The 24,784-nt window shown below is 39.0% G+C and overlaps 1 protein-coding gene across 4 annotated transcripts in view; it reads right to left on the minus strand.

The window, feature by feature from the left end:
* The window catches only part of ABCC13 (ATP binding cassette subfamily C member 13), a 101,027-nt gene that overhangs the window by 59,056 nt on the left and 17,187 nt on the right, over nt 1-24,784 (minus strand). For all 4 annotated transcript variants that reach the window (XR_009494779.1, XM_024993887.2, XM_024993883.2 and 1 more), the window contains exons 4-8: nt 24,531-24,673; nt 20,096-20,273; nt 12,192-12,446; nt 9,706-9,771; nt 420-557 (exon numbers count right to left, since the gene is read on the minus strand). Coding sequence is in view for 3 of the 4 variants with exons in the window: in XM_024993887.2 (XP_024849655.1) it covers nt 420-557; nt 9,706-9,771; nt 12,192-12,446; nt 20,096-20,273; nt 24,531-24,673 (780 nt within the window). In the remaining variant the exon portion in view is untranslated. The remainder of the gene's footprint in view (nt 1-419; nt 558-9,705; nt 9,772-12,191; nt 12,447-20,095; nt 20,274-24,530; nt 24,674-24,784) is intronic.

The raw sequence follows: 24,784 nt of genomic DNA on the forward strand, positions 1-24,784 counted from the left end.
TGATACACAGTAGAAATGCTTAATAAATGTAACGTCCCTTTCCAACTCTACGTAGTGTGCCTTTCAGTCTTGCTTAAAAGGGGTTAATCAAGAAAAATAATCGAGCTGAAAAGGAACTCTGAAATATAGGTTATATTTTTTAAGATTGAGGATGGCATGTGTTCAATCTATGAAAAATTTACAAAGATGTAAAATCTGATTAAATACAAAAAATACAGACCAATGAAAATGCACCAAAAAATTTTCCCCATCTTTAAAACTTTCATTCTCTCATCTCTACAGATTAATGACTGCATTTTTTGAACATTTAAATTTAGATATAGAAGACTTCACTTCGGAAACCTTAATTCCAGGGAATTTGAAGGCAAATATGCAAATCAAATTAGAAAATCAAAACAGGAAATAATATACACACTCACCAAGAATGGAATACAAGTTAAAGTTAGCATGGAAAATACAGCAAGATACCCAGCTGATTTTTGAACTTCCAATTCCTGTTCTCGAATTTCAATAATCTTCTTTTTATAGGAGGGTTCCCATGCATAAAGTTTGAGAATCTGTAAAGAAGTCAGATGATGACAATCAATATCATAGAATGAATAAAAAAACAGGCACACGTACAAATACACACACTGTAACACACACACTCATAACTGTGAAGGTGAAAACGGTACCCATGAAGTAAATTACTCCTGTTTTCAACTGAGTCAAAATATTTCCTGTGGTGTTTTTCTAGGGTGAGTGGGAGGAGGAAATCACCATTTCCCTACTCATGTCTCTCTTACCCACTACTAGCTTATTCCTGAGCCAGACTTTGACAACATCCCAGCTCCTGGCATGAGCTCCATAGCAGTTTCTGTCTAGCTTGAAAGTGAAAGTGAGAGTCGCTCAGGTATGTTTGACTCTTTGTCCATGGATGCATTATGGACATGTCTGAGCCACCAGGGAAGCCCTCTGTCTAGTTTAATCCTGACAATTTTTCCACTGGTCCAACTCTCAATTCTATTCTTTTCACATCTTTTAATAGTTAAGCTTCTCCCCCGGCCTCCCAATTTCTTGAAAACTTATGTCTTGGGATGTCAAGCCATTTTCTGAAAGGTTACAGGTGTTTTGAGATTGCAAACTATTTTCTGAGATGGAGAATCATGCAATGGCTTACCACATACTTTTTAGAGATAGACAGACCAACATTCAAATTCCAGGTCTCTTTTGTTGTTCAATCTCCAGGTCTCAGTTGTTCATTCGCTCAATCACGTCCAACTCTTTGTGACCCCATGGATAGTAGCACACCAGGCCTTCACTGTCTCCTGGAGTTTGCTCAAGCTTTTATCCATTGACTTGATAAAGCAATCCAACCATTTCATCCTGTCATCCCCTTCTCCTCCAGTCTTCAATCTTTCCTAGCATCAGGATCTTTTCAGATGAGTCAGTTCTTCCCATCAGGTGGCCAAAGTATTGGAGCTTCAGCTTCAGCATCAGTCCTTCCAATGAATATTCAGGGTTGATTTCCTTTAGGATTGACTGGTTTGATCTCATTGCTTTCCAAGGAACTCTCAAGAGTCTTCTCCAACATCACAGTTCAAAAGCATTAATTCTTCAGTACTCAGCTTTCTTTATGGTCCAACTCTCACATCCACACATGACTACTATAAAAACCATACCTTTGACTATGTGGACCTTTGCCAGTAAAATGATGTCTCTACTTTTTAATATGCTGTCTAGATTTATCATAGTTTTCTTTCCAAGGAACAAGCATCTTTTAATTTCCTGGCTGCAGTCACTGACCACAGTGATTCTGGAGCCCAAGAAAATAAAATCTGTCACTGTTTCCATTGTTTTCCCATCTATTTGCCATAAACTGATTGGACTGGATGCCATGATCTTAGTTTTTTGTGATAGTTTTATGTTAAATTTGGCTAGGTTATGTTGCCCAGTTATTTTATCAAATACCAGTAGATGTTACTGTGAAGGTAATTTTTAGATCTGATTCACCTTTTAACCATTAAACTTTAAATAAAGAAGATTTCTCTCCATTAAATGGGTGGTAACAAGCTATGTTGCTTAAGTTGTATTCAACTGTTTGTGACCCTATGGACTGCAGCCTGTCAGGCTCCTCTGTCTAAGGGATTTTCCAGGCAAGAATACTGCAGTGGGTTGCCATTTGCTTTTCCAGGGGATCTTCCTGACCTAGGAATCAACCTGCATCTCTTACGTGTCTTGCATTGGCATTGACAGACAAGTTCCTTACCACTAAAGCCACCTGGGAAGCCCCTTAGATGGGTGAGCCCAATCTAATCAGTTGAAGCCCTCAAGAGAAAAAACTAAGGTTCTCTGAGATGGAAGGGGTTTTGCCTCCAGACTCAAGGCTGTTGCATCAAGTCCTGCAGGAATTTCCAGCCTGCTCAACAGATTTTAGACATGTCACTGCCTATACTCATAAGCCAGTTGCTTAAAATAAATCTTTGTTTATCTATTAATCTATCTATCTATATGTCTATGAATCTTCTGGAAATCTCTAATAATCTCTTACCAGCTCTGTGAACTCAGGCATGACCCTCAACTGCTCACTTTGTTTCCTTATTTGTAAAATGAAGATGAGAAATCTTTTTCTTTAGGTTTATAAGAATTATATGAGGAAACAGATATAGTGATAAGTACAGTGTGTGACATACAGAAAATGTTTGATAAATGCTAAGCCATTACCATTGTTAGAGAGAGGCTTTATGACACCTGTTTTCAAACACCATGGATGCAAACTGCCCCGACTTTTAAACTATCCTAACTGATTTCCATTTGGACCTCTTCCAATATTCTAGTGTATTTACTGCTGGGACTGCTATTTTAAATCTTGAACTTTGCTTAGATCTTGAGAAAATTTCTTTTATCTACATTGTCTTAGTCCTACTGATAAAACAAATTTCATTTTATCAATATCAATACTTAACAGCACATAAACATACATCACTGTTTTCTAATGGATGCTGGGGGTCTCAGTTAACCCACAAAGAGGTGCAAGGTGCATCTGGATCATATACTTTGAGGATGTGTGACTTTACAGAATAATCTGAGTTAAATTTCAGTTCAGTTCAGTTACTCAGTCGTGTCCGACTCTTTGAGGTCCCATGAATCCCAGCACGCCAGGCCTCCCTGTCCATCACCAACTCCCGGAGTTCACCCAAACTCAAGTCCATTGAGTCGGTGATGCCATCCAGCCATCTCATCCTCTGTCATCCCCTTCTCCTCCTGCCCCCAATCCCTCCCAGCATCAGGGTCTTTTCCAATGAGTCAACTCTTCGCATGAGGTGGCCAAAGTATGGGAGTTTCAGCCTCAGCATCAGTCCCTCCAATGAACACCCAGCACTGGTCTCCTTTAGGATGGACTGCTTAGATCTCCTTGCAGTCCAAGGGACTCTCAAGTGTCTTCTCCAAAAGACTGTTCTATACAAAGCCTCCAATTAAAATAAATTTAAATTAAAAAAAATAAAGGGGAAATGATGGGGAAAAAAAAAAGAGTCTTCTCCAGCACCACAGTTCAAAACATCAATTCTTCGGCCCTCAGCTTTCTTCACAGTCCAACTCTCACATCCATACCGACCACTAGAAAAACCATAGCCTTGACTAGACGGACCTTTGTTGGCAAAGTAATGTCTCTGCTTTTCAATATGCTATCTAGGTTGGTCATAACTTTCCTTCCAAGGAGTAAGCGTCTTTTAATTTCATGGCTGTACTAGAACTAATCAATGATTATAGTAAAGTTGCAGGATATAAAATCAACACACAGAAATCCCTTGCATTCCTATACACTAATAATGAGAAAACAGAAAAAGAAATTAAGGAAACAATTCCATTCACCATTGCAACGAAAAGAATAAAATACTTAGGAATATATCTACCTAAAGAAACTAAAGACCTATATATAGAAAACTATAAAACACTGGTGAAAGAAATCAAAGAGGACACTAATAGATGGAGAAATATACCATGTTCATGGATTGGAAGAATCAATATAGTGAAAATGAGTATACTACCCAAAGCAATTTATAGATTCAATGCAATCCCTATCAAGCTACCAACAGTATTCTTCACAGAGCTAGAACAAATAATTTTACAATTTGTATGGAAAGACAAAAAACCTCGAATAGCCAAAGCGATCTTGAGAAAGAAGAATGGAACTGGAGGAATCAACCTACCTGACTTCAGGCTCTACTACAAAGCCACAGTTATCAAGACAGTATGGTACTGGCACAAAGACAGAAATATAGATCAATGGAACAAAATAGAAAGCCCAGAGATAAATCCACGCACATATGGACACCTTATCTTTGACAAAGGAGGCAAGAATATACAATGGATTAAAGACAATCTCTTTAACAAGTGGTGCTGGGAAAACTGGTCAACCACTTGTAAAAGAATGAAACTAGAACACTTTCTAACACCATATACAAAAATAAACTCAAAATGGATTAAAGATCTAAACATAAGACCAGAAACTATAAAACTCCTAGAGAAGAACATAGGCAAAACACTCTCTGACATACATCACAGCAGGATCCTCTATGACCCACCTCCCAGAATATTGGAAATAAAAGCAAAAATAAACAAATGGGACCTAATTAACCTTAAAAGCTTCTGCACATCAAAGGAAACTATTAGCAAGGTGAAAAGACAGACTTCAGAATGGGAGAAAATAATAGCAAATGAAGCAACCGACAAACAACTAATCTCAAAAATATACAAGCAACTCCTACAGCTCAACTCCAGAAAAATAAATGACCCAATCAAAAAATGGGCCAAAGATCTAAATAGACATTTCTCCAAAGAAGACATACAGATGGCTAACAAACACATGAAAAGATGCTCAACATCACTCATTATCAGAGAAATGCAAATCAAAACCACTATGAGATACCATTTCACACCAGTCAGAATGGCTGCGATCCAAAAGTCTACAAATAATAAATGCTGGAGAGGGTGTGGAGAAAAGGGAACCCTCTTACACTGTTGGTGGGAATGCAAACTAGTACAGCCACTATGGAGAACAGTGTGGAGATTCCTTAAAAAACTGGAAATAGAACTGCCTTATGATCCAGCAATCCCACTGCTGGGCATACACACTGAGGAAACCAGAAGGGAAAGAGACACGTGTACCCCAATGTTCATCGCAGCACTGTTTATAATAGCCAGGACATGGAAGCAACCTAGATGTCCATCAGCAGATGAATGGCTAAGAAAGCTGTGGTACATATACACAATGGAGTATTACTCAGCCATCAAAAAGAATACATTTGAATCAGTTCTAATGAGGCGGATGAAACTGGAGCCTATTATACAGAGTGAAGTAAGCCAGAAGGACAAACACCAATACAGTATACTAACGCATATCTATGGAATTTAGAAAGATGGTAATGATAACCCTGTATACGAGACAGCAAAAGAGACACTGATGTATAGAACAGGCTTATGGACTCTGTGGGAGAGGGAGAGGGTGGGAAGATTTGGGAGAATGGCATTGAAACATGTGAAATGTCATGTATGAAAAAAAAAAAAAGATAATCTTCCGAATGAGAGATGGTATTTGCAAATCATATATCTGATAAGGGGTTAATATCCAAAATATACAAAGAACTTACACAATTCAACAATGACAACAGCAAAACTCTTTTTAAAAAGACAGAGAGATGAATAGATATTTTACAAAGAAGACATAAATATGGTCAATAGGCTCATGCAAAGATGTTCAGCATCCTTATTGTAATGGGTATCATCAAAAAGTCAAGAAATAATGAGTGTTGATAAGGATGTGGAGAAAAGGGAAACCTTGTGCCCTGTTGGTGGGAATGTAAACTGGTGAAACCACTGTGGAACACATTAGGATCCCTCAAAAACATAAAAATAGAACATCATATGATCCCGCTATTCCACTTCTGGGTAATTATCCAAAGAATATGAAAACACTAATTTGAATATATATATATATATATATATATATATACACACACACACATATATATATACACACCTCTATTTTCACCACAGCATTGTTCACAATAGCCAAGATAGGGAAACAAAATAAGTGCCCATCAATGGATGAATGGGTAAAGATGTAATACACACACACACACACACACACACACTGAAATATTACTCAGTCACACAAAAAAAGAAATCCTGCCACTTGCAATAACATGGTTAGACCTTGAGGGTATTACGCTAAGTAAGATGAAGACAAATTTTGTATAATTTCACTTATATGTGGAATAAAAAAAAAAAACAGACAAACCAAAACATAAAATAAATGAACCAAACCAAACCAATATGTTGATATAGATTACCAGAGGGGAAGAGGCTGGGGGAGGGTGAAGAGGGTAAAGGAGATCAACTGTAGGGTGATGGATGGAAACAAAATTTCTGTTGGTGAGCATGCTGTAGTGCATACAAGGCAGGGATATGTCATACACACGAAACATAAAAAGTGTTATAAACTAAAGTTCAGTTCAGTTCGGTTCAGTCGCTCAGTCGTGTCCGACTCTTTGGGACCCCATGGGTCGCAGCATGCCGGGCCTCCCTGTCCATCACCGGCTACTGGAGGTCGCTCAGACTCACGTCCATCGAGTCCATCATGGCATCAAGTCGGTGGTGCCATCCAGCCATCTCGTCTTCTGTCGTCCCCTTCTCCTCCTGCCCCCAATCCCTCCCAGCGTCGGAGTCTTTTCCAATGAGTCAACTCTTACCTCAATAAAAAGTAAAATTTTAAAAAGGTTGCAGGGTAGCTTTAATGACAATTGTGAAATAAGTTTCGGTAGAAATTCTAAATTACTCTTTAAGACCTGTTTTACAGAGAATCCTATTTCCAAGGTCTGGATGTTAGCTATCCTAACCTGTGTTTCAAATTCATCTACAGGTTTTCCCTTGAGTCCTTCACAGTACACAAACTCCCCATCAGACGAAATGCCAAAATTGCACATGAAAAAAAAAAAAAAATTTCATGGCTGCAGTCACCATCTGCAGTGATTTTGGAGCCCCCCAAAATAAAGTCTGACACTGTTTCCACTGTTTCCCCATCTATTTCCCATGAAGTGATGGGACCAGATGCCATGATCTTCGTTTTCTGAATGCTGAGCTTTAAGCCAACTTTTTCTCTCTCCTCTTTCACTTTCATCAAAAGGCTTTTTAGTTCCTCTTCACTTTCTGCCATAAGGGTGGTGTCGTCTGCATATCTAAGGTTATTGATATTTCTCCCAGCAATCTTATTGCTATTCATGGATATCAGTCTCCTTTCAAGGTATCTTCAATTTAACAGTCTTTCACGTCAGTAATTTATATTTTTATAAAAATGTTATACAGCACAATGCAGCATATCATTTACTGATTCTAAGGTGAATCAGTATGTACATACAATGGGTTTATTCTGTGGATTTATTTATACACAATTTATTTATACACAAATACACAAATAATTTATTTGTGTATAAAGAAAGCTGAGTGCTGAAGAATTGATGCTTTTGAACTGTGGTGTTGGAAAAGACTCTTGAGACTGGACTGCAAGGAGGTCAAACCAGTCAATGGTAAAGGAAATCACTCCTGAATATTCATTGGAAGGACTGACACTGAAGCTGAAATCCAATACTTAGGCCACCGGATGCAAAGAACTGACTCATGTGAAAAGACCGTGATGCTGGGAAAGATAGAGGGCAGAGGAGAAGGGGACGATAGAGGATAAGATGGTTAGATGCCATCAGCAACTCAATGGACATGAGTTTAAGCAAGCTCCAGGAGTTGGTGACAGACAGGGAAGCTTGGAGTGAGGCAGTCCAATGGGATTGCAGAGAGTAGGACATGACTGAGAGACTGAACTGCACTGTAGTTAGTTGCTCAGTTGTGTCCATCTCTTTGTGACCCCATGGACTACAGCCTGCTAGGCTCCTCTGTCCATGGGGATTCTCCAGGCAAGAATACTGGAGTCAGTTGCCATGCCCTCCTCCAGGGGATCTTCCCAACCCAGGGATCAAACCCAGGTCTCCCGCATTGCAGGTGGATGGAAATGTCCGATGGAGTTTTAAATGTCAGAAGGAAATTTGATGTGAACTTTGCAAATTTTGTGCTTTAGAAAAATCTGATGAGCTATAATCCAAGTGCAATAGGATTTGAAATTATACACAGATGATCTCTGATATACAGTGATTCAATTTAGGATTTTTCAGCTTTAGGACGGTGTGAAAGCAATATTCATTCAGTAGAAATTGCACTTCCAATTTCAAATTTTGATGTTTTTCCCAGGTTACTTCTTGTGATATAATACTCTGCCATGGTGCTGGGCAACCAGACAATCTAGAGGATAAATGACCAATATACTACCAACCATTCTGCAACCATATTACCAGTCTGTTTTTCACTTTCAGTACAGTATTCAATAAATTAGTGAACTTTTCAATGCTTTCCCTGGTGGCTCAGATGGTAAAGTGTCTGCCCGCAATGCAGGAGACCCGGGTTCAATCCCTGGGTTGGGAAGATCCCTTCGAGAAGGAAATGACAACCCACTCCAGTATTCTGGCCTGGAAAATCCCACAGACAGAGGACTCTGGTAGTCTACAGTTCATGGGGTTGCAAAGAGTCAGACACAACTGAGCAACTTCACTTTCATTTTTATTATAAAATAGGCTCTGTGTCAGATAATTTTGCCCAACTGTAGTCTAATGTAAGTGATGTAAATATATGTTAAACTATGGTAATAAGTATGTTAGGTATATTCAATGCATTTTCGACAACAATATTTTCAGCTTATGATGGGTGTATCAGGATACAAAGCCATTGTAAATTGAGGAATGTGGTGGTGGTTTAGTCTTAAGTTGAGTCCTCCTCTTGCAACCTCATGGACTGTAGCCTGTCAGGCTCCTCTGTCCATGGGATTTCCCAGGCATGAACACTGGATGGATTGTCATTTCCTTCTCCAAAATTGAGGAGTATCTTTATGCAAAATTTATAAAGCTTCACTCGTTTTATCACAGAGAAAATGTCAGTGGTGTGGAGTGGAGGTAGTTTTTATAGGAAACAAATAATCGGTAACGTACTTTTTATAGAATAGCGAGATAAGTGGCTCAGACAGTAAAGAATCCGCCTGCAATGCAGGAGACCTGGGTTCCATCCCTTGGTCGGGAAGATCCCCTGGTGAAGGGAATGGTAACCCACTCCAGTATTCTTGCCCAGAAAATTCCATGAACAGAGGCACCTTGCGGGCTCTAGTCCATGGGGTGACAAAGCGTTGGACATGACTGAGCGATGAACGCTTTCACTCTTTTTCATAAAATACACTTGTATGACGGCTTCTCTTCTGTATAAAAGAAACCGAATGGCCTCTCATCACTTTCCCCATGCGTCTACCTCCACACTGATGACAGTGTTCCTGCCACTCTTCCCTGATTCATTCCAAACTTTCTGTTTTAAAAACGAGTAATATTTTGTGTCTTTTGAGATATTTGTGTTTAGTTGTTGGTTGAGAACAACAAAAAAACACCTTACATTTTATTTGGCTTTATTTAAATGCTATTTCAATGTAAGAAATCTTATACATCTGAAATCTAAATTACTCTCTCAAAATTATACATATTTCATTATTTTGATATTGAGAATGCTAAAAGATTCATTTATTGGTTAACTTATTGCTGTATTCTAAATAGATAAATTAAATGCATGTCCTTTTTTTATTACCTTAATTCCATGTAAGATTTCATTGAGCAGTTTTATCTGTTTGTCTTTGTTCTTCCTTTGATTTTTCTATATAATGGAAAGAAAATGACAGTATATTTGATAAAAGTTGCTAATACTTTAATTTACATAACTATTTTTAAAAATGCAATCTACTTCCTCTATTTTATATAATATTTAGTTGATAAAAACTATATTATAACATCTATACATTATTCTGTTAATGTTGGATAACAGTTATAAATACTTTAAAACTTAAAAGTAGCCAGCAGTAAAATAAAAACAAGTTGTACACTTTCCAAAAGAGTAGAAAATATAATATTTATTCAGAAAAATTTTGTTATAAATGGAATAAAAGTATCTATATTCAATCAAAATGGGAAAAATTCCCCAAACTCTATCAATTATATGTATGTAAATCTTTATTCCTGTGGTACTTCTATTATCACAAATATATATATACACACACACACATATATATATATACATACCAGCTTTTTTTGCAAATATTATGTATTATACAACTTACTATTTATAATGTAAAACTTTATTTATAATACTTATTATCATTTGGTCATTTGGTCTTAAGGATTTTCTCCAATAATATTGCCACAATTATGTTATATGCAATAATAGGTACTTGTATATCTAACAAAGTACACATTTACAAGCTAACATCCTTTATATCGTTTGTGTGATTAAAGCATATCTTTTATTTAGAATACTTGTACCTAATATTGGAGTCTCTTGGATGTTTTAGGGCTCTAGATAAATTCCCGATAATGTAATTCCATTCCTAAAAATTTAACTTACAATTATTTAATATCCAGAATATTAAAAAACATATTTTAAAATTATTCATTTAAAAATCTGTTATTCTAAATACCCATATGTTTAATAATTCATAATTATTTTATAATTATATGTTATTTCCTAGTTCTTATCTTCAAAAACTAGGCTTTTGGGTAATTATTTGAAAAATTCAGAAAAAAGTAAAAGAAGGTATAAATTCTTAGCTTCTAAATGTATTAAAGTAATAAGTAAAAAAATCTTCCCTCCTTCCATTTAATTTCACTTTACAGGTAACTACTCTTAAAAGACTAGTGTTTTATCTCTAGGTTATTTCTATGTTCATACAAATACATTAAAACCTATATTTAGATATCTTTATCACTACATAGTGATATAAATATATCACTTTATATATATTTTTATCATATCCGTGTGCAAGGTATATTCACATTTTAAAAACTGGATCATTATACATATATATATATATATATATATATACACACACACATATATACATATATATACACACCATATAAATTCATGGCATACATATTACACATTTTTGTTGTTTAGTCACTAAGTCGTTTCCAACACTTTTTCAACCCCACTGACTGTAGCCCACCAGGCTCTTCTGTCCATGAGATTTCCCAGGCAAGAATACTAGAGAGGGTTGCCATTTCCTTCTCCAGGGCATCTTCCCAATCCAGGGATCGAACCTGCGTCTCCTGCATCTCATGCATCGGCAGGCAGATTCTTTATACATATATATGTGTGTGTGTGTGTGTGTGTTTCTCTAGTTTACGTTTTCCTAATAGTGATTGATTCATTTCCATGTCCATACATAAGATGTTGTTTACCCTTTATTCATTTAAAAAAATAAAATAATTGTCCTAAGCAACACATCTGCATCTATCTTTGTTACTTTAACATGGGAAACCATCTATTTCTCCCATTACAGTGTGATCTCCTTCAGAGAAGTGAACTCTGTCTTGGTCCTGTTCCCCCATTCCTACAGTACAGCATAGTACACACTGTTTTGGAAATAGCAGATGTCAAAAATATATTGATAGTAAGATGACTGACGGAATGTAGAAGAAGAATATTAAAATTAATTCAGTTAGGCATTTACTGTCCACTGGCTGCATGCAGCCACTCCTTGCACATTTTAGCTCACTAGCCTTCTTGCTACTTAAGGCAGACCTAGCATATCCCCACCTCTCGGCTGTGCACACACCATTCCGTTTGCTTGATATCTTTTTCTTAGACATCCACATGGATTGGTGCCTTACTCAGCTGATACATCATATCTTTCCTCAGGATGTTCCAGACTTTGTTTGTGAAATGAAATGCTTTGTTACTCTATCACTTTATCCTAATTATCTCTCTTCATACACAAATTAACACCAGGCATTATGCTATCTACCTATTTTATTTATTTGTTTGTTGCCTTTCTTCCCCAATAACCCAAGGAGATCTGGAACTTGTCAATTCTCTTCGCTGCTATACTTTATGTGCCTGGCACAGTGACTGACAGGATAGATGCTCAATCAATACTGGTTCAATAAATGATTAATTCATATTGTATCCATTTTAAGCCTCTATTTTCTATATTCAGAGAATTAGCTAGGTGTTTAGTATCAAGTCTGGAAACTCAGCTTCTGTTTGACACAGGTAACATGAGGCAATTATTTTCTTACCTTCAGCTTTTTCATTCTATTTGCAACTAAAGCATTCATTGGTATAACAAACACAAGGACTGCCACCCCTGCTAACACGGCTGGACCCAGCTCTTGCCAAAGGAGTGATACGGCCATCAGGATTTGAAAAGGAGCTGACCAAAGAAGATTGATGTTTGTCATCAAGTCCATGAGCTGCTGGGTATCTGTTGCCATCAAGTTAATAATTTCCCCGGTAGAAAACTGTTTTCTAGAAACATTAGATAGAAGCAGGGCCTGGGAAAAGAGAAGCAGAATATTTACAGTTCTGTAGATCATGCAGGATCTTTACAGTCAAACAATGACAACTTTTAACTATAAATAAAAAGTTTTCTAGCACTGAGCTTCCTTTCTGTTCTTTTGCACCCCTACTAAATCATCTAAAGTTCATCAATACAGAGTACACAGGCGAATCAATGAAAATCTAATGACAGTATTTTATTAATGATATAGTTTCAATCTTAAAGAGATTTCAGTCTAGTAGTGGAGTACACTCCCCTACTACACACACATCCTACACACAGGCTAATTATAAGGGCTTCCAAGGACTCAAATAGTAAAGAATCTGCCTGCAATGCAGGAGACCAGGGATCAATCCCTGGGTTGGGAAGATCCCCTGGAAAAGGAAATGGCTACCCACTCCAGTATTCTTGCCTGGGGAATTCATGGACAGAGGAGCCTGGCCAGCAACAGCCCATGGGGTCGCAAAGAGTTAGACACAACTGAGGGACTAACACACACACACACACACAAGTGTAACAGTAGCTAAGAAGGGCCATGGGTATTTACAGAGGTAAGAGTATTGTTCCATCTTCTCTGTTCTTCCAAGGCCTAATTCTCCCTTTCCTTCTGTATATGTCATTTAATATTTGTATATTGAATTCAATATACCGAAGAATTGATGCTTTTGAACTGTGGTGTTGGAGAAGACTCTTGAGAGTCCCTTGGACTGCAAGGACATCCAACCAGTCCATTCTAAAGCAGATCAGTCCTGGGTGTTCTTTGGAAGGAATGATGCTAAAGCTGAAACTGCAGTACTTTGGCCACCTCATGTGAAGAGTTGACTCATTGGAAAAGACTCTGATGCTGGGAGGGATTGGGGGCAGGAGGAGAAGGGGACGACAGATGATGAGATGGCTGGATGGCATCACTGACTCGATGGACGTGGGTCTGAGTGAACTCCGGGAGTTGGTGATGGACAGGGAGGCCTGGAGTGCTGCGATTCAAGGGGTCGCAAAGAGTCGGACACAACTGAGCGACTAAACTGAACTGAACTGAACAGAAGGTTAATTATTGGTAATTTCTTACTAAGGCTAATATTAGAAATTCATTTATTTAATTTCCCACTCATTTAAAATTCCCAGAAAAATGCATGAAAGTGAAAGTTAGCCTCAGAGTCATCTCCAACTCTTTGTGATTCCATGGCTGCAGCCTGTCCTGCTCCTCTCTCTGTGGAATTCCCCAGGCAAGAGTACTGGAGTGGGTTGCCATGTCCTTCCCCAGGGGATCTTTCCAGTGGGGATCGAACCCAGGTCTCCCACATTGCTGGCAGATTCTTTACCAGCTGAACCACAAGGCAAGCCCAGAAAGCCCAGGAAAAATGCATAAATAACTGTAAAATAAGCAGGAAATTGATATTTATACCAGAAATTAGGTGAAAGTCCCACCATATGCCAAAAGTTTTAAGGAACTCCTACCACACTGATTTGAAGAGAGACAGGATCGAGAACTAGATCTAACAACGATAAATAGGATACAGGGGACACTCAAGTTCTCTTCACTTAATAAATGACTAATAGAAAGCCCAGAGAAAAAGCCCCTCTGGAAAATGAGTAGGCAGGGCCTTCAGTGGGACACTTCTAACATTCCCTAGCTTAAAACCCACAGGCTCAGTGCATATGGCAGTCTATGGGGCCAGCAGAGGAAAGGCACAACCCTCGGAGGTTCACAAGGGATCAGGATCCTCCTAAGCTTGATGGCTGCTGCAATGCTGAATCCTTTAATTTTCTGCTCCTGCCTTCCAAGGTACGGTGCTGATGATACGACAGAATAAATACTGCTCCCATAAGAGTAAATAAAAAAGGAAAAAAATACACTACGATAGTTAAGCTTCTAGCCATGTCTCCTCCAAAGGCAGCTTTTTAATCTCCCCTAATAAGTTACTGACCATTTAATGTGCTCAAGAAAAACAATGGAAATCCAAGAACAGTTGTTCTCATTTCATTAAGACTACACCATTTTTTAAGTGAGATCCATTGATCTCTAATAGCATCCACCTCCAACATACTATTATAAACAAATACAAACATGTTATCCTACTTTTCTAGAAGGAAAATATAAACTGACTTATGTAAAAACTAAAAGACTGGGTAGTTCAAAATCAAATTACCCAAGGAATCAAATCAATGCCCCTCCTTTAGGAAAACACACAAAGCACAACTGTCACTAGCAAAGGCCATTAACAATTCTCAGGGAATTCCATAATAAAATAAAGTCTTACCTTGTTTCCACCCCCCCCCCCGCCCCGCCCCTTTTCCCTAGCACTTAGTCTATTCTCATTTGCTCACAGGGAGGCCATGTGCAGAGCCTTGCATCTGGCCCTTCACACCAGGGTTCCTCCTGTGAAAGAAAACGGCTGAGCCTACACCTCAGCTGGGCGTCCACGTGCAGAAGCCGTGCATGACACAAAATCCAAGATGGTAGCTGCAGGCCACGTGCAGAGACGCTGCTCCAGGAACTGCCATCTGGAGCCTAAGCAGCCCAGCTGCCCCTGCTCCAACTCCACAAGAACCTCACTTTGAGAGATCCTTCTAAAGCAGCCCTACCTACTGCCCATTGGGAGAGTGGGTGCTCAAGAAAACAGGCCCACACCTCTTCGTTATCTGATCAAAGAATAAAACCTTCCTTTGCTTCTGACTAGAACTCAGATGCTCGAAGGGCACTGGGCTGAAGGACCCTTGTTGGAGCCCCACTCAGGAAAACAGGTAACACAACCTTGTGACTCCTTAAGTTTTGAAACTTCGTTCATTTCATTGATTACATTTGCTCTAAAAAAAGTGTTAGTTGCTCAATCATGTTAGACTTTGTGAAAACATGGACCATAGCCCGCCAGGCTCCTCTGTCCATGGAATTATCTGGGCAAGAATACTGGAATGGGTAACCATTTCCTTCTCCAGGAGATCTTCCTGACCCAGGGACTGAACCTGAGTCTCTTGTGTCTCCTGTATTGCAGGAAGATTCTTTACCATCTGAGCCACCAGGGAAGCCATAAAAAGACCCAGATAAATCATATATGGCTCCCAGCCTCAAGAATCCTTTTTACAGACTGGAAATATCTTGTTTATTACTGACCTCAATTCAGTAATGGTTCATTTTGACATATGATTATGAAATTTGCTTTGTGATTTCACATTCTCCTTCATATATTTGTTCTTTGCTGATTTTTTTTGCCACAGCCCTGGTTCATATATTTATTTCTTGAACTATTTTTCCTGACCACCCTAGCTCTGAGTCATAGACATTATATAATTTAGAGCTGGAAGAACCCCAAACATTTTTATCCCAGTGATTCTCAGCGGTTACCATACTTCTAATGAGTCATGGTTGTATGTAAAGGTGAATCCTCATAAATCTATGAGAAATCATTTTCTTTAGCTCTTTGGATGCAAAAAAGTGTGCCAGGATTCTCTTTCTCTCTTCTCCTTCTAATCACATTTAAGTATCTCTATTTTAAAGAAAGGAAAAATAATTTTATCAATTTTCTTTATACTGCATTCTTCCCACAATTAAGGAAAGAATATCCTTCAGGCGCAAATGTAGACAGTCTAGATATGGATATTAAATTTAATTAAAATTAAAAATTTACTTCCTTGCTCTTACTTGCCAAGTTTTCAGTTTCAACAGTCATATGTGATTAGTAGCTACCATACTGCATAATGTGGATACAGAATAATTTAAAAATCACAAAAACTTCTACTGGATGGCATTTGACAGAATGCTCACAGGCTGCCCACATTAAGCACAGGACTAACTGATGCTGCTTTTGAAACACATCTTATTATTAGTCCTCAAAAACTCTCATGGAGCCTGTAATTGGGAGCGAAGGGATAACAAAACTGAGTTTTAAGACCCAAAGACTCATGAAGTGGTCAAGTAGAAAGAGGTCCATGTTCTTCCCCACAAACCTTAAAAATGAAGTCTCTTGAACTTTACTAGAGTAGCAACAGTCATGCGATTGGGTAGAGATAAAGAGCTTTCTAACACATCCCCTCCTCACCAGGAAAAGGATGTGAGACTAGCTTTACCCAAGTCTAGTAATGAATTCCTGATGAAGGAGTGCCAGTGTCAGATGAATATGAGTTATCTGGTCATCTATGAGAGCTGAAGTTATCGAAACATGATAAACATCAGAATCCTAAAATCTGTAAAGGAGACAAGAGATCTAATAACCACAATTAGTCCCTTTGGAAAGCAGATATAGGATAAGAGATTCAGAAGAAAGACTGCCTTATATTAGTGTCACCTGCATAGGCTACCGAGGGCATCTGAACACTACAGGTCACTAAGTAATGTCTTCTGCTGCTTGTCTGATGGACTAAGAATTAAAGCTTAATCCATACTGCAGGACCCACTGAACCCCTCTGATCTTAGAATGCTCTCTGTTGTTAAATAATCTCTAAGGACCCACATAGTCTCACTCCTGTAGATGCTATTCCCTGTTACATTAATTATCTCCAGGGTCTCTTTGCCCTTGTTGTAATGTACTCACCCACGAGACTTGACTTTCCTTTTTATTTCTGATGGTTTGCTTCAATTTCTACTGCTATCTATTCTTTTATGCTTATCAGTTCAGTCTCTCAGTCGTGTCTGACTCTTTGCAACCCCATGAATCTCAGCACTCCAGGCCTCCCTGTCCATCACCAACTCCCGAAGTTCACTCAGACCCACATCCATTGAGTCGGTGATGCCATCCAGCCATCTCATCCTCTGTCGTCCCCTTCTCCTCCTGCCCCCAATCCCTCCCAGCATCAGAGTCTTTTCCAATGAGTCAACTCTTCACATGAGGTGGCCAAAGTACTGCAGTTTCAGCTTTAGCATCAGTCCTTCCAAAGAACACCCAGGACTGATCTCCTTTAGAATGAACTGGTTAGATCTCCTTGCAGTCCAAGGGACTCTCAAGAGTCTTCTCCAACACCACAGTTGAAAAGCATCAATTCTTCGGTACTCAGCTTTCTTCACAGTCCAACTCTCACATCCATACACGACCACAGGAAAAACCATAGCCTGGACTAGACAGACCTTTGTTGGCAAAGTAATGTCTCTGCTTTTGAATATGCTATCTAGGTTGGTCATAACTTTCCTTCCAAGGAGTAAGCGTCTTTTAATTTTATGGCTTCAGTCACCATCTGCAGTGATTTGGGAGCCCCCCAAAATAAAGTCTGACACTGTTTCCACTGTTTCCCCATCTATTTCCCATGAAGTGATGGGACCAGATGCCATGATCTTCATTTTCTGAATGTTGAGCTTTAAGCCAACTTTTTCACTCTCCTCTTTCACTTTAATCAAGAAGCTTTTTTGTTCCTCTTCACTTTCTGCCATAAGGGTGGTGTCATCTGCATATCTGAGGTTATTGATATTTCTCCCAGCAATCTTGATTCCAGCTTATGCTTCTTCCAGCCCAACATTTCTCATGATGTACTCTGCATATAAGTTAAATAAGCAGGGTGACAATATACAGCCTTGACACACTCCTTTTCCTATTTGGAACCAGTCTGTTGTTCCATGTCCAGTTCTAACTGTTGCTTCCTAATCTGCATACAGGTTTCTCAAGAGGCAGGTCAGGTGGTCTGGTATTCCCATCTCTTTCAGAATTTTCCACAGTTTATTGTGATCCACACAGTCAAAGGCTTTGGAATAGTGAATAAAGCAGAAATAGATGTTTTTCTGGAACTCTTTTGCTTTTTCCAGTGGATGTTGGCGATTTGATCTCTGGTTCCTCTGCCTTTTCTAAAACCAGCTTTTATAAATCTACCCAAATCCTACACCTAAACTCCAGTGCTTTAATCAATGAATGAAGACCAGTTCCACATGGGCCATATATGGGAAAAAAAAAGTTAGCATTTAAAGTGATTCCTAGACTCTTTAATATTTGTATTTCATATCTTTTCTCCATATTTGTATTTCTCAGAAGTTACAACCTGTAAAATTACAAACAGCCTATCTGACCCTGTATCTGGGGTGTGTTACACAGAGCTAGTTATACAGGACTTCCCTGGTGGATCAGGTGGTAAAGAATCTGCCTGCAATGCAGGAGACCCAGGTTCAATGCCTAGGTTAGGAAGATCTACTGGAGAAGGAAATGGCAACACACTCCAGTATTTTTGCCTGGAAAATTCCATGGATGGAGGAGCCTGGCAGGCTACAGTCCAAAGGGTCGCAAAGAGGTGAACACAACTGAGCAACTAACACTTTCAGTTTCACACAGAGCTAGGTTTACTGCAAGTTTAGTTATATTCTGGCTCAGCTGGGCTTGGAGCATTCTAGAATCTCTAAAATCACTTGCTGCCTCCATTTTGGCCTAATATGGCCAAATGGTCTGTGACATTTCATATCCAGGTCAACAAATCCTACACTTCTCCCAAAGATTATTTCAAGGCTCCTTTCTATGTGAAACCTTCCTCTGCTGCTGCTGCTGCTAAGTCGCTTCAGTCATGTCCAACTCTGTGCAACCCCATAGACAGCAGCTCACCATCCTGGGATTCTCCAGGCAAGAACACTGGAGTGGGTTGCCATTTCCTTCTCCAATGCAGGAAAGTGAAAAGTGAAAGTGAAGTCGCTCAGTCGTGTCCGACCCTCAGCGACCCCATGGACTGCAGCCCACCAGGCTCCTCCGTCCATAGGATTTTCCAGGCAAGAGTACTGGAGTGGGGTGCCATTGCCTTCTCCAGAAACCTTCCTCAACTGCCTTCAAATATTGTACATTTCCTGCTCATCTGAATCTTAAAACATCTGCATTTATTGATAGTTTCACACATTTATTATGTATGCTTAATAGTTTCCTAGTTTTGAAGGTAATGGCTCATTTATTCATTTACTCAGTCTTCCAACTTTTATAAAAATATGTGAAAGCCACTGTCTTAGATGATAAAGGTATAATAGGTAAGTTAAGTTCCTATTCCAAATCTGAAGAACACAGATTGACAGAGGACTACAGAATAAGAAGGCAAAATATACTTTTGACTGAATAACTCAGTAATAACAACAGAAGGGAGGAAGGTTTTTAATTGTTTATAATTATGATGTAAATAGGCTCTGAATGGTAAAGAGGTGATGTTTAAAACTGCATTTTCAAGAAAGGACAAATTAAACTTTAGAGTTATGCTAGGTATAAGGGTCAACCAGCTCTTCGGGTGGATAGGAAGGGGCTTAGACTCAAACAGAAATAGATAACAACTCTATAAAGAAGTATGACTTTGTTTTATGAAAAAGTAGAGTGAGCAGAGGAAGAAGTAAAAGGTGTTATGTAGAAGGAAAATGACCATGGAAATTAATTTATTGATACATAAATAGGGACAACCATGAAATAGTCAGTTCCATTCATTTTCTGAGGAGGAGTTAAGTGACATTAAGAGTAGACAAAGAACATCATTTAGTTTCAGGCATTAGAGCTGACTAGAAGTTTCAGGAAATATAGAGAGAGGACCCTGTAAAGAAATTGATGTAACTAATATTGATGAGTCAAAGTTATTTTTCAGCAAAGTACATGTATATTCAAAGTGCATAATAGAAATTTTTTAAATACTACTTCTATTTTTCCAGATCCCTTATTTTAAAGCACGCACTGGACAGAGTCCATTTAGAAACTTGGAATTTTTTAAATCTTTTACCTTTTTGTAGATCAGTCCAATTACAGCTGTCTTAATTTTTGCTGAAGTGAGCATTTTAAAACGCTGGTATTGCTGAAGGATCAGGGTTTGCAAAAAGACTACAACAAAAAGCGCCAAAGCATAGCCATAACCACTCCAGCCAAAATCCGGGCGTTGTTCACAGAAAAGGATCATTTGCCTGAAGGTCATATACAAATCGAGAAAAGGGAAGAAGTGTTAAACATCCAAAGTAATAAAATACATGTGTGAACTAAGTACTGTCAAAATGTTACACACACACACATACACACACACATTCTTGCCTGCTCTTTTTATCCACTTGCCCAATTTTGCATTCTCTCTCTATTTTTACTCAAGCTTTATATAAATAAGGCCAGATGCAGGAGACCTGAGTTCTGTTCTAGGAGGAAATGGCAACCCACTCCAGTATACTTGCCTGGCAAATCCTATTCACAGACGAGCCTGGCAGGCTACAATCCATGGGGTCACAAAAGAATCGGACACGACTGAATGACTGAGCACACACTCACACAGAGTCAACACTTAGTTTCTCAGGCTTCTGGGTAGAAAGGTATTTTCTAGTTTTCCTACAGTAATCTCATCAATATTGTACAGGAGGCAATGACCAAAACCATCCCAAAGACAAAGAAATTCCAGAAAGCGAAGTGGTTGTATGAAGAGAACTTACAAATAGCTGAGAAAAGAAGAGAAGCAAAAGGCAAAGGAGAAAAGGAAAGATATATCCACCTGAACACAGAGTCCCAGAGAATAGCATGGAGAGATAAGAAAGCCTTCTTAAGTGAATAGTGCCAAGAAATAGAGGAAAACAATAGAATGAGAAAGGTTAAAGATCTCTTCAAGAAAACTGGAGATACCAAGGGAATATTTCATGCAAAGATGGGCACAATAAAGGACAGAAATGGTATGGACGTAACAGAAGCAGAAGATATTAAGAAGAGGTGGCAAGAATACACAGAAGAACTCTACAAAAAAAGTCTTAATGACCCAGATATCCATGATAGTGTGGTCACTTCCCTAAAGCCACCTCACTGGAAAAGACCCGGATGCTCGGAAGGATTGAGGGCAGGGCGAGAAGTGGGCGACAGAAGATGAGATGGTTGGATGGCATCACCAAGTCTGAGCAAATTCCAGGAGATAGTGAAAGACAAGGAAACTTGCATGCTGCGGTTCATGGGTTTGCAAAGATTCAGACATGACTTAGTAACTGAACAAAAACAAGGAAGCCCCTTAAAGACTCAGCATCCAGGGTACCCTCTTTCTAACACAGGCTGAAATTCCAAACTCTCAGAAAAAAAGGAGGAATTCAGCATGGATCATGTATAAAACATCATGTATAAAACATGTATAAAACAGTCTGGCCATATCGAACCACTCTTATCAGCTAGGGTAAGTGAGAACCCTCCTGAAATTCAAGTTCTAATTGCCAGCCTGAGGCCAGCCATATAAACAGTCTTTCCAAAGGATGGCAGTCAGGTCTGTTAATTTAATTCTGCAGAAAATCTAATGCATATTTCAAATTTAGCAAATTGTATGCCTTACTCTTTTCTGAGCCTTCTGTATGTCAGTAAATGGTAACTCATTCATCTTGTGACAAACAAAAACTCTGAAGGCACCATGACTCCTTTTTTCTTCTCTCAACCTACATTCAACTATCAAGGTATAATGTTGATTCTACTTTTAAAATAAAGCCAAAATCTGACCGCTTATCACCTTCATTGCCACAATCTTGAAGCTGCTATTGACTTTTGCCTGGATTATCATAGTTGGCTAGTAGCTGCTGCTTCTTCCACTCTTGCTCCTTTTTACTTCTTTTTCTACATAGCTACTAGAGTGATTCCTATGAAACTGCAGTCTAATCATATCATTCTATGCTCACAATCTTCCAAAGGTTTCCTTTCTAACATGAAATGAAAGCCTGTATCATCACATTCTCTGCGTGTGTGCTGAATGTCTCAGCTGTGTCCAGCTCTTTGCAGTCCCATGGACTGCAGCCTGCCAGGCTCCTCTGTCTATGGAATTCTCCAGGAAAGAGTACTGGAGTGGATTGCCAATTCCTATTCCAGGGGATCTTCTTGACCCAGGAATCGAACCCGAGTTTCCTGCATCTCCTGTATTACAGACAAATTCTTTATTGCTGAACCACTGGGGAAGCTCCCCTCACATTCTGTAAGGCCCAGCTAAAAATCTTTTTAGCTGCCCAAACTTTCTGACCTCAACCTTTTTGTCTCCCCATCCCCACAATGTCTCTATTTTTTTTTTAATTGGAATATACTTGCTTTACAAGGTTGTGTTGGTTTATGCTTTGCAGCAACACAAATCAGCTATAAGTACACATTTATTAACCTCCCTCTTGAGCTTCCCTCCCAGCGCCCAATCCCATCCCTCTAGCTCATCACAGAGCTGAGCTCCCTGTGCTAAACAGCGGCTTTGCACTAGCTGTCTATGTTACATATGAAGGTGAAAGTGAAAGTTAAGTCACTCAACCGAGTCCGACTCTCTGCGACCCCATGGACTGTAGCCCACCAGGCTCCTCCATCCATGGGATTCTCCAGGCAAGAATACTGGAGTGGGTTGCCATTTCCTTCTCCAGGGGATCTTCCCAACCCAGGGATCGAACCCAGGTCTCTGGCATTGCAGGCAGACGCTTTAACCTCTGAGCCACCAGGGAAGCCACACATGTTACACAGGGTAGTGTGTATATCTGACCTCAGTCTTACCACTTTTCCTCTCAGCTTCCCTGCTCCACTCACTTGCCTCCTATGAGTCTTCAAAAATACCAGATATGCTGCTGCCTCATGGCTTTAGCCCTCTTTGTTCTTCCTATTTGCAACAGATATATCTCGGCTTCCTCCCTAACTTCATTCAGAACTGTGTTCAAGTTTCACCATTATAACCAATGTCTTCCCTAATCACCTCACAGAAAACAGCAACTTCCAGTCCCTCAGACCAGTATGCTGTGCCCCACTACCTCACCATACTGTTTTCCTTAGCAGTAATTACCTCTTAATAAAATTTATACTTATTCATTTATTGTTTATCTCTCCCTTCTAGGTGTCATCAGAGCAGGGACTTTTTGATTTTTGGTCAGTCCCCATGGTCTACTTAGAACAGTTTGGCATATAGTAGGTGCTTAATAAATATGGGCGAAATATGTGCCTGGATGTGATTTGGGATCTGGCAACTCAGAATTAATTTTATTTTCATGAATTAAATTGTTCTTAAAAACTCCAACTTGAAAACATATTCAAAACAAAAAATATATAATAATTGGTTAATAAAAAATCTTTCCTTGTACCCTTGGAGACATACAATCAAAGACTCAGTTTTACTGTCTGCTCATGAATCCTTGCATATGGCCACTATTAGAAATAGAAATTACTTAGATAGTTTCTCTATGCTGCTGCTGCTAAGTTGCTTCAGTCGTGTTGGACTCTGTGCAACCCCAGAGATGGGAGCCCACCAGGTTCCCCAGTCCCTGGGATTCTCCAGGCAAGAACACTGGAGTGGGTTGCCATTTCCTTCTCCAAAGCATGAAAGTGAAAATTGAAAGTGAAGTCACTCAGTCGTGTACGACTCTTAGCGACCCCATGGACTGCAGCCTACCAGGCTCCTCCGTCCATGGGATTTTCCAGGCAAGAGTACTGAAGTGGGGTGCCATTGTGCATTATTATGTATTATTATTTGCTTGGCTGATAAAGTTCAATTCCAAAAAGTCACTCAGTTGTGTCCAACTCTTTGCAACCCCGTGGACTATAAAGTCTATGGAATTCTCCAGGCCAGAATACTGGAGTGGATAGCCGTTCCCTTCTCCAAGAGATCTTCCCAACCCAGGAATTGAACTCAATACAGGTCTCCTGTTCTGCGGGTGGATTCTTTACCAGCTGAGCCACCAAGGAAGCCCACACATAAATACATGCATATATATATTTATATAGTATTACCTTGGCTGATAAAGTTCAATTCCAAAAAGGTCACAGCAAAGAAAAATAGTAAAGGTATGTGTCATTTCATTTCCTAAACATATAAACTCAAGCCAGATTTCCCAGATTTGTGTTGTGACTCTTGTATTTTCTAGTTGTATGGTCTTAGGCAAATTACAGAGATTTCTTTGTTTCTACATTGTGCTAGTGAGTACAATATTACTTCCTACATTGTAGGATTGTTGTAAAGATTAGATTAGATAATTAATATAAAGATTTTAGAATAGTGCTTAATACATGGTTGTTTCAATAATTACTATATTATCATAATTCACATTCATATCACAAGCAAACTTAATGGAATGCTTGTATCTAAATAAAATCTGTAATATGAACCCACCCCACTCTTTTTTAGTACATTTTTAAAGTGAAACAGTAAACTTCCTTATCAAGTACTTGTGGGAAAGGGAAAAAAAAAAACAACTTCAACTTACTTCATTATGAGTGGGCTAGTGAAGGACAAAACATCAGCCAATACTTTGAATAACGCAACCTGAATCAGGGCAAACTTAAAAGTGTTCCACAATGCCCGGAGTAGAGATGGCTTCCTGGTGTGTGCCTCTTTATGAAAAGATGACTACATAATTAAAGAAAACAAAGACAATGAGAAAAGAGAACAGAACTAATCCATAAAATATACATAATCATAAAATTAGTAATGTACTCCAAAGATGATAAAGCAACATGA

The sequence above is a fragment of the Bos taurus genome, chromosome 1 (genome assembly GCF_002263795.3).
Source record: "Bos taurus isolate L1 Dominette 01449 registration number 42190680 breed Hereford chromosome 1, ARS-UCD2.0, whole genome shotgun sequence".
Classification (NCBI taxonomy): domain Eukaryota; kingdom Metazoa; phylum Chordata; class Mammalia; order Artiodactyla; family Bovidae; genus Bos; species Bos taurus.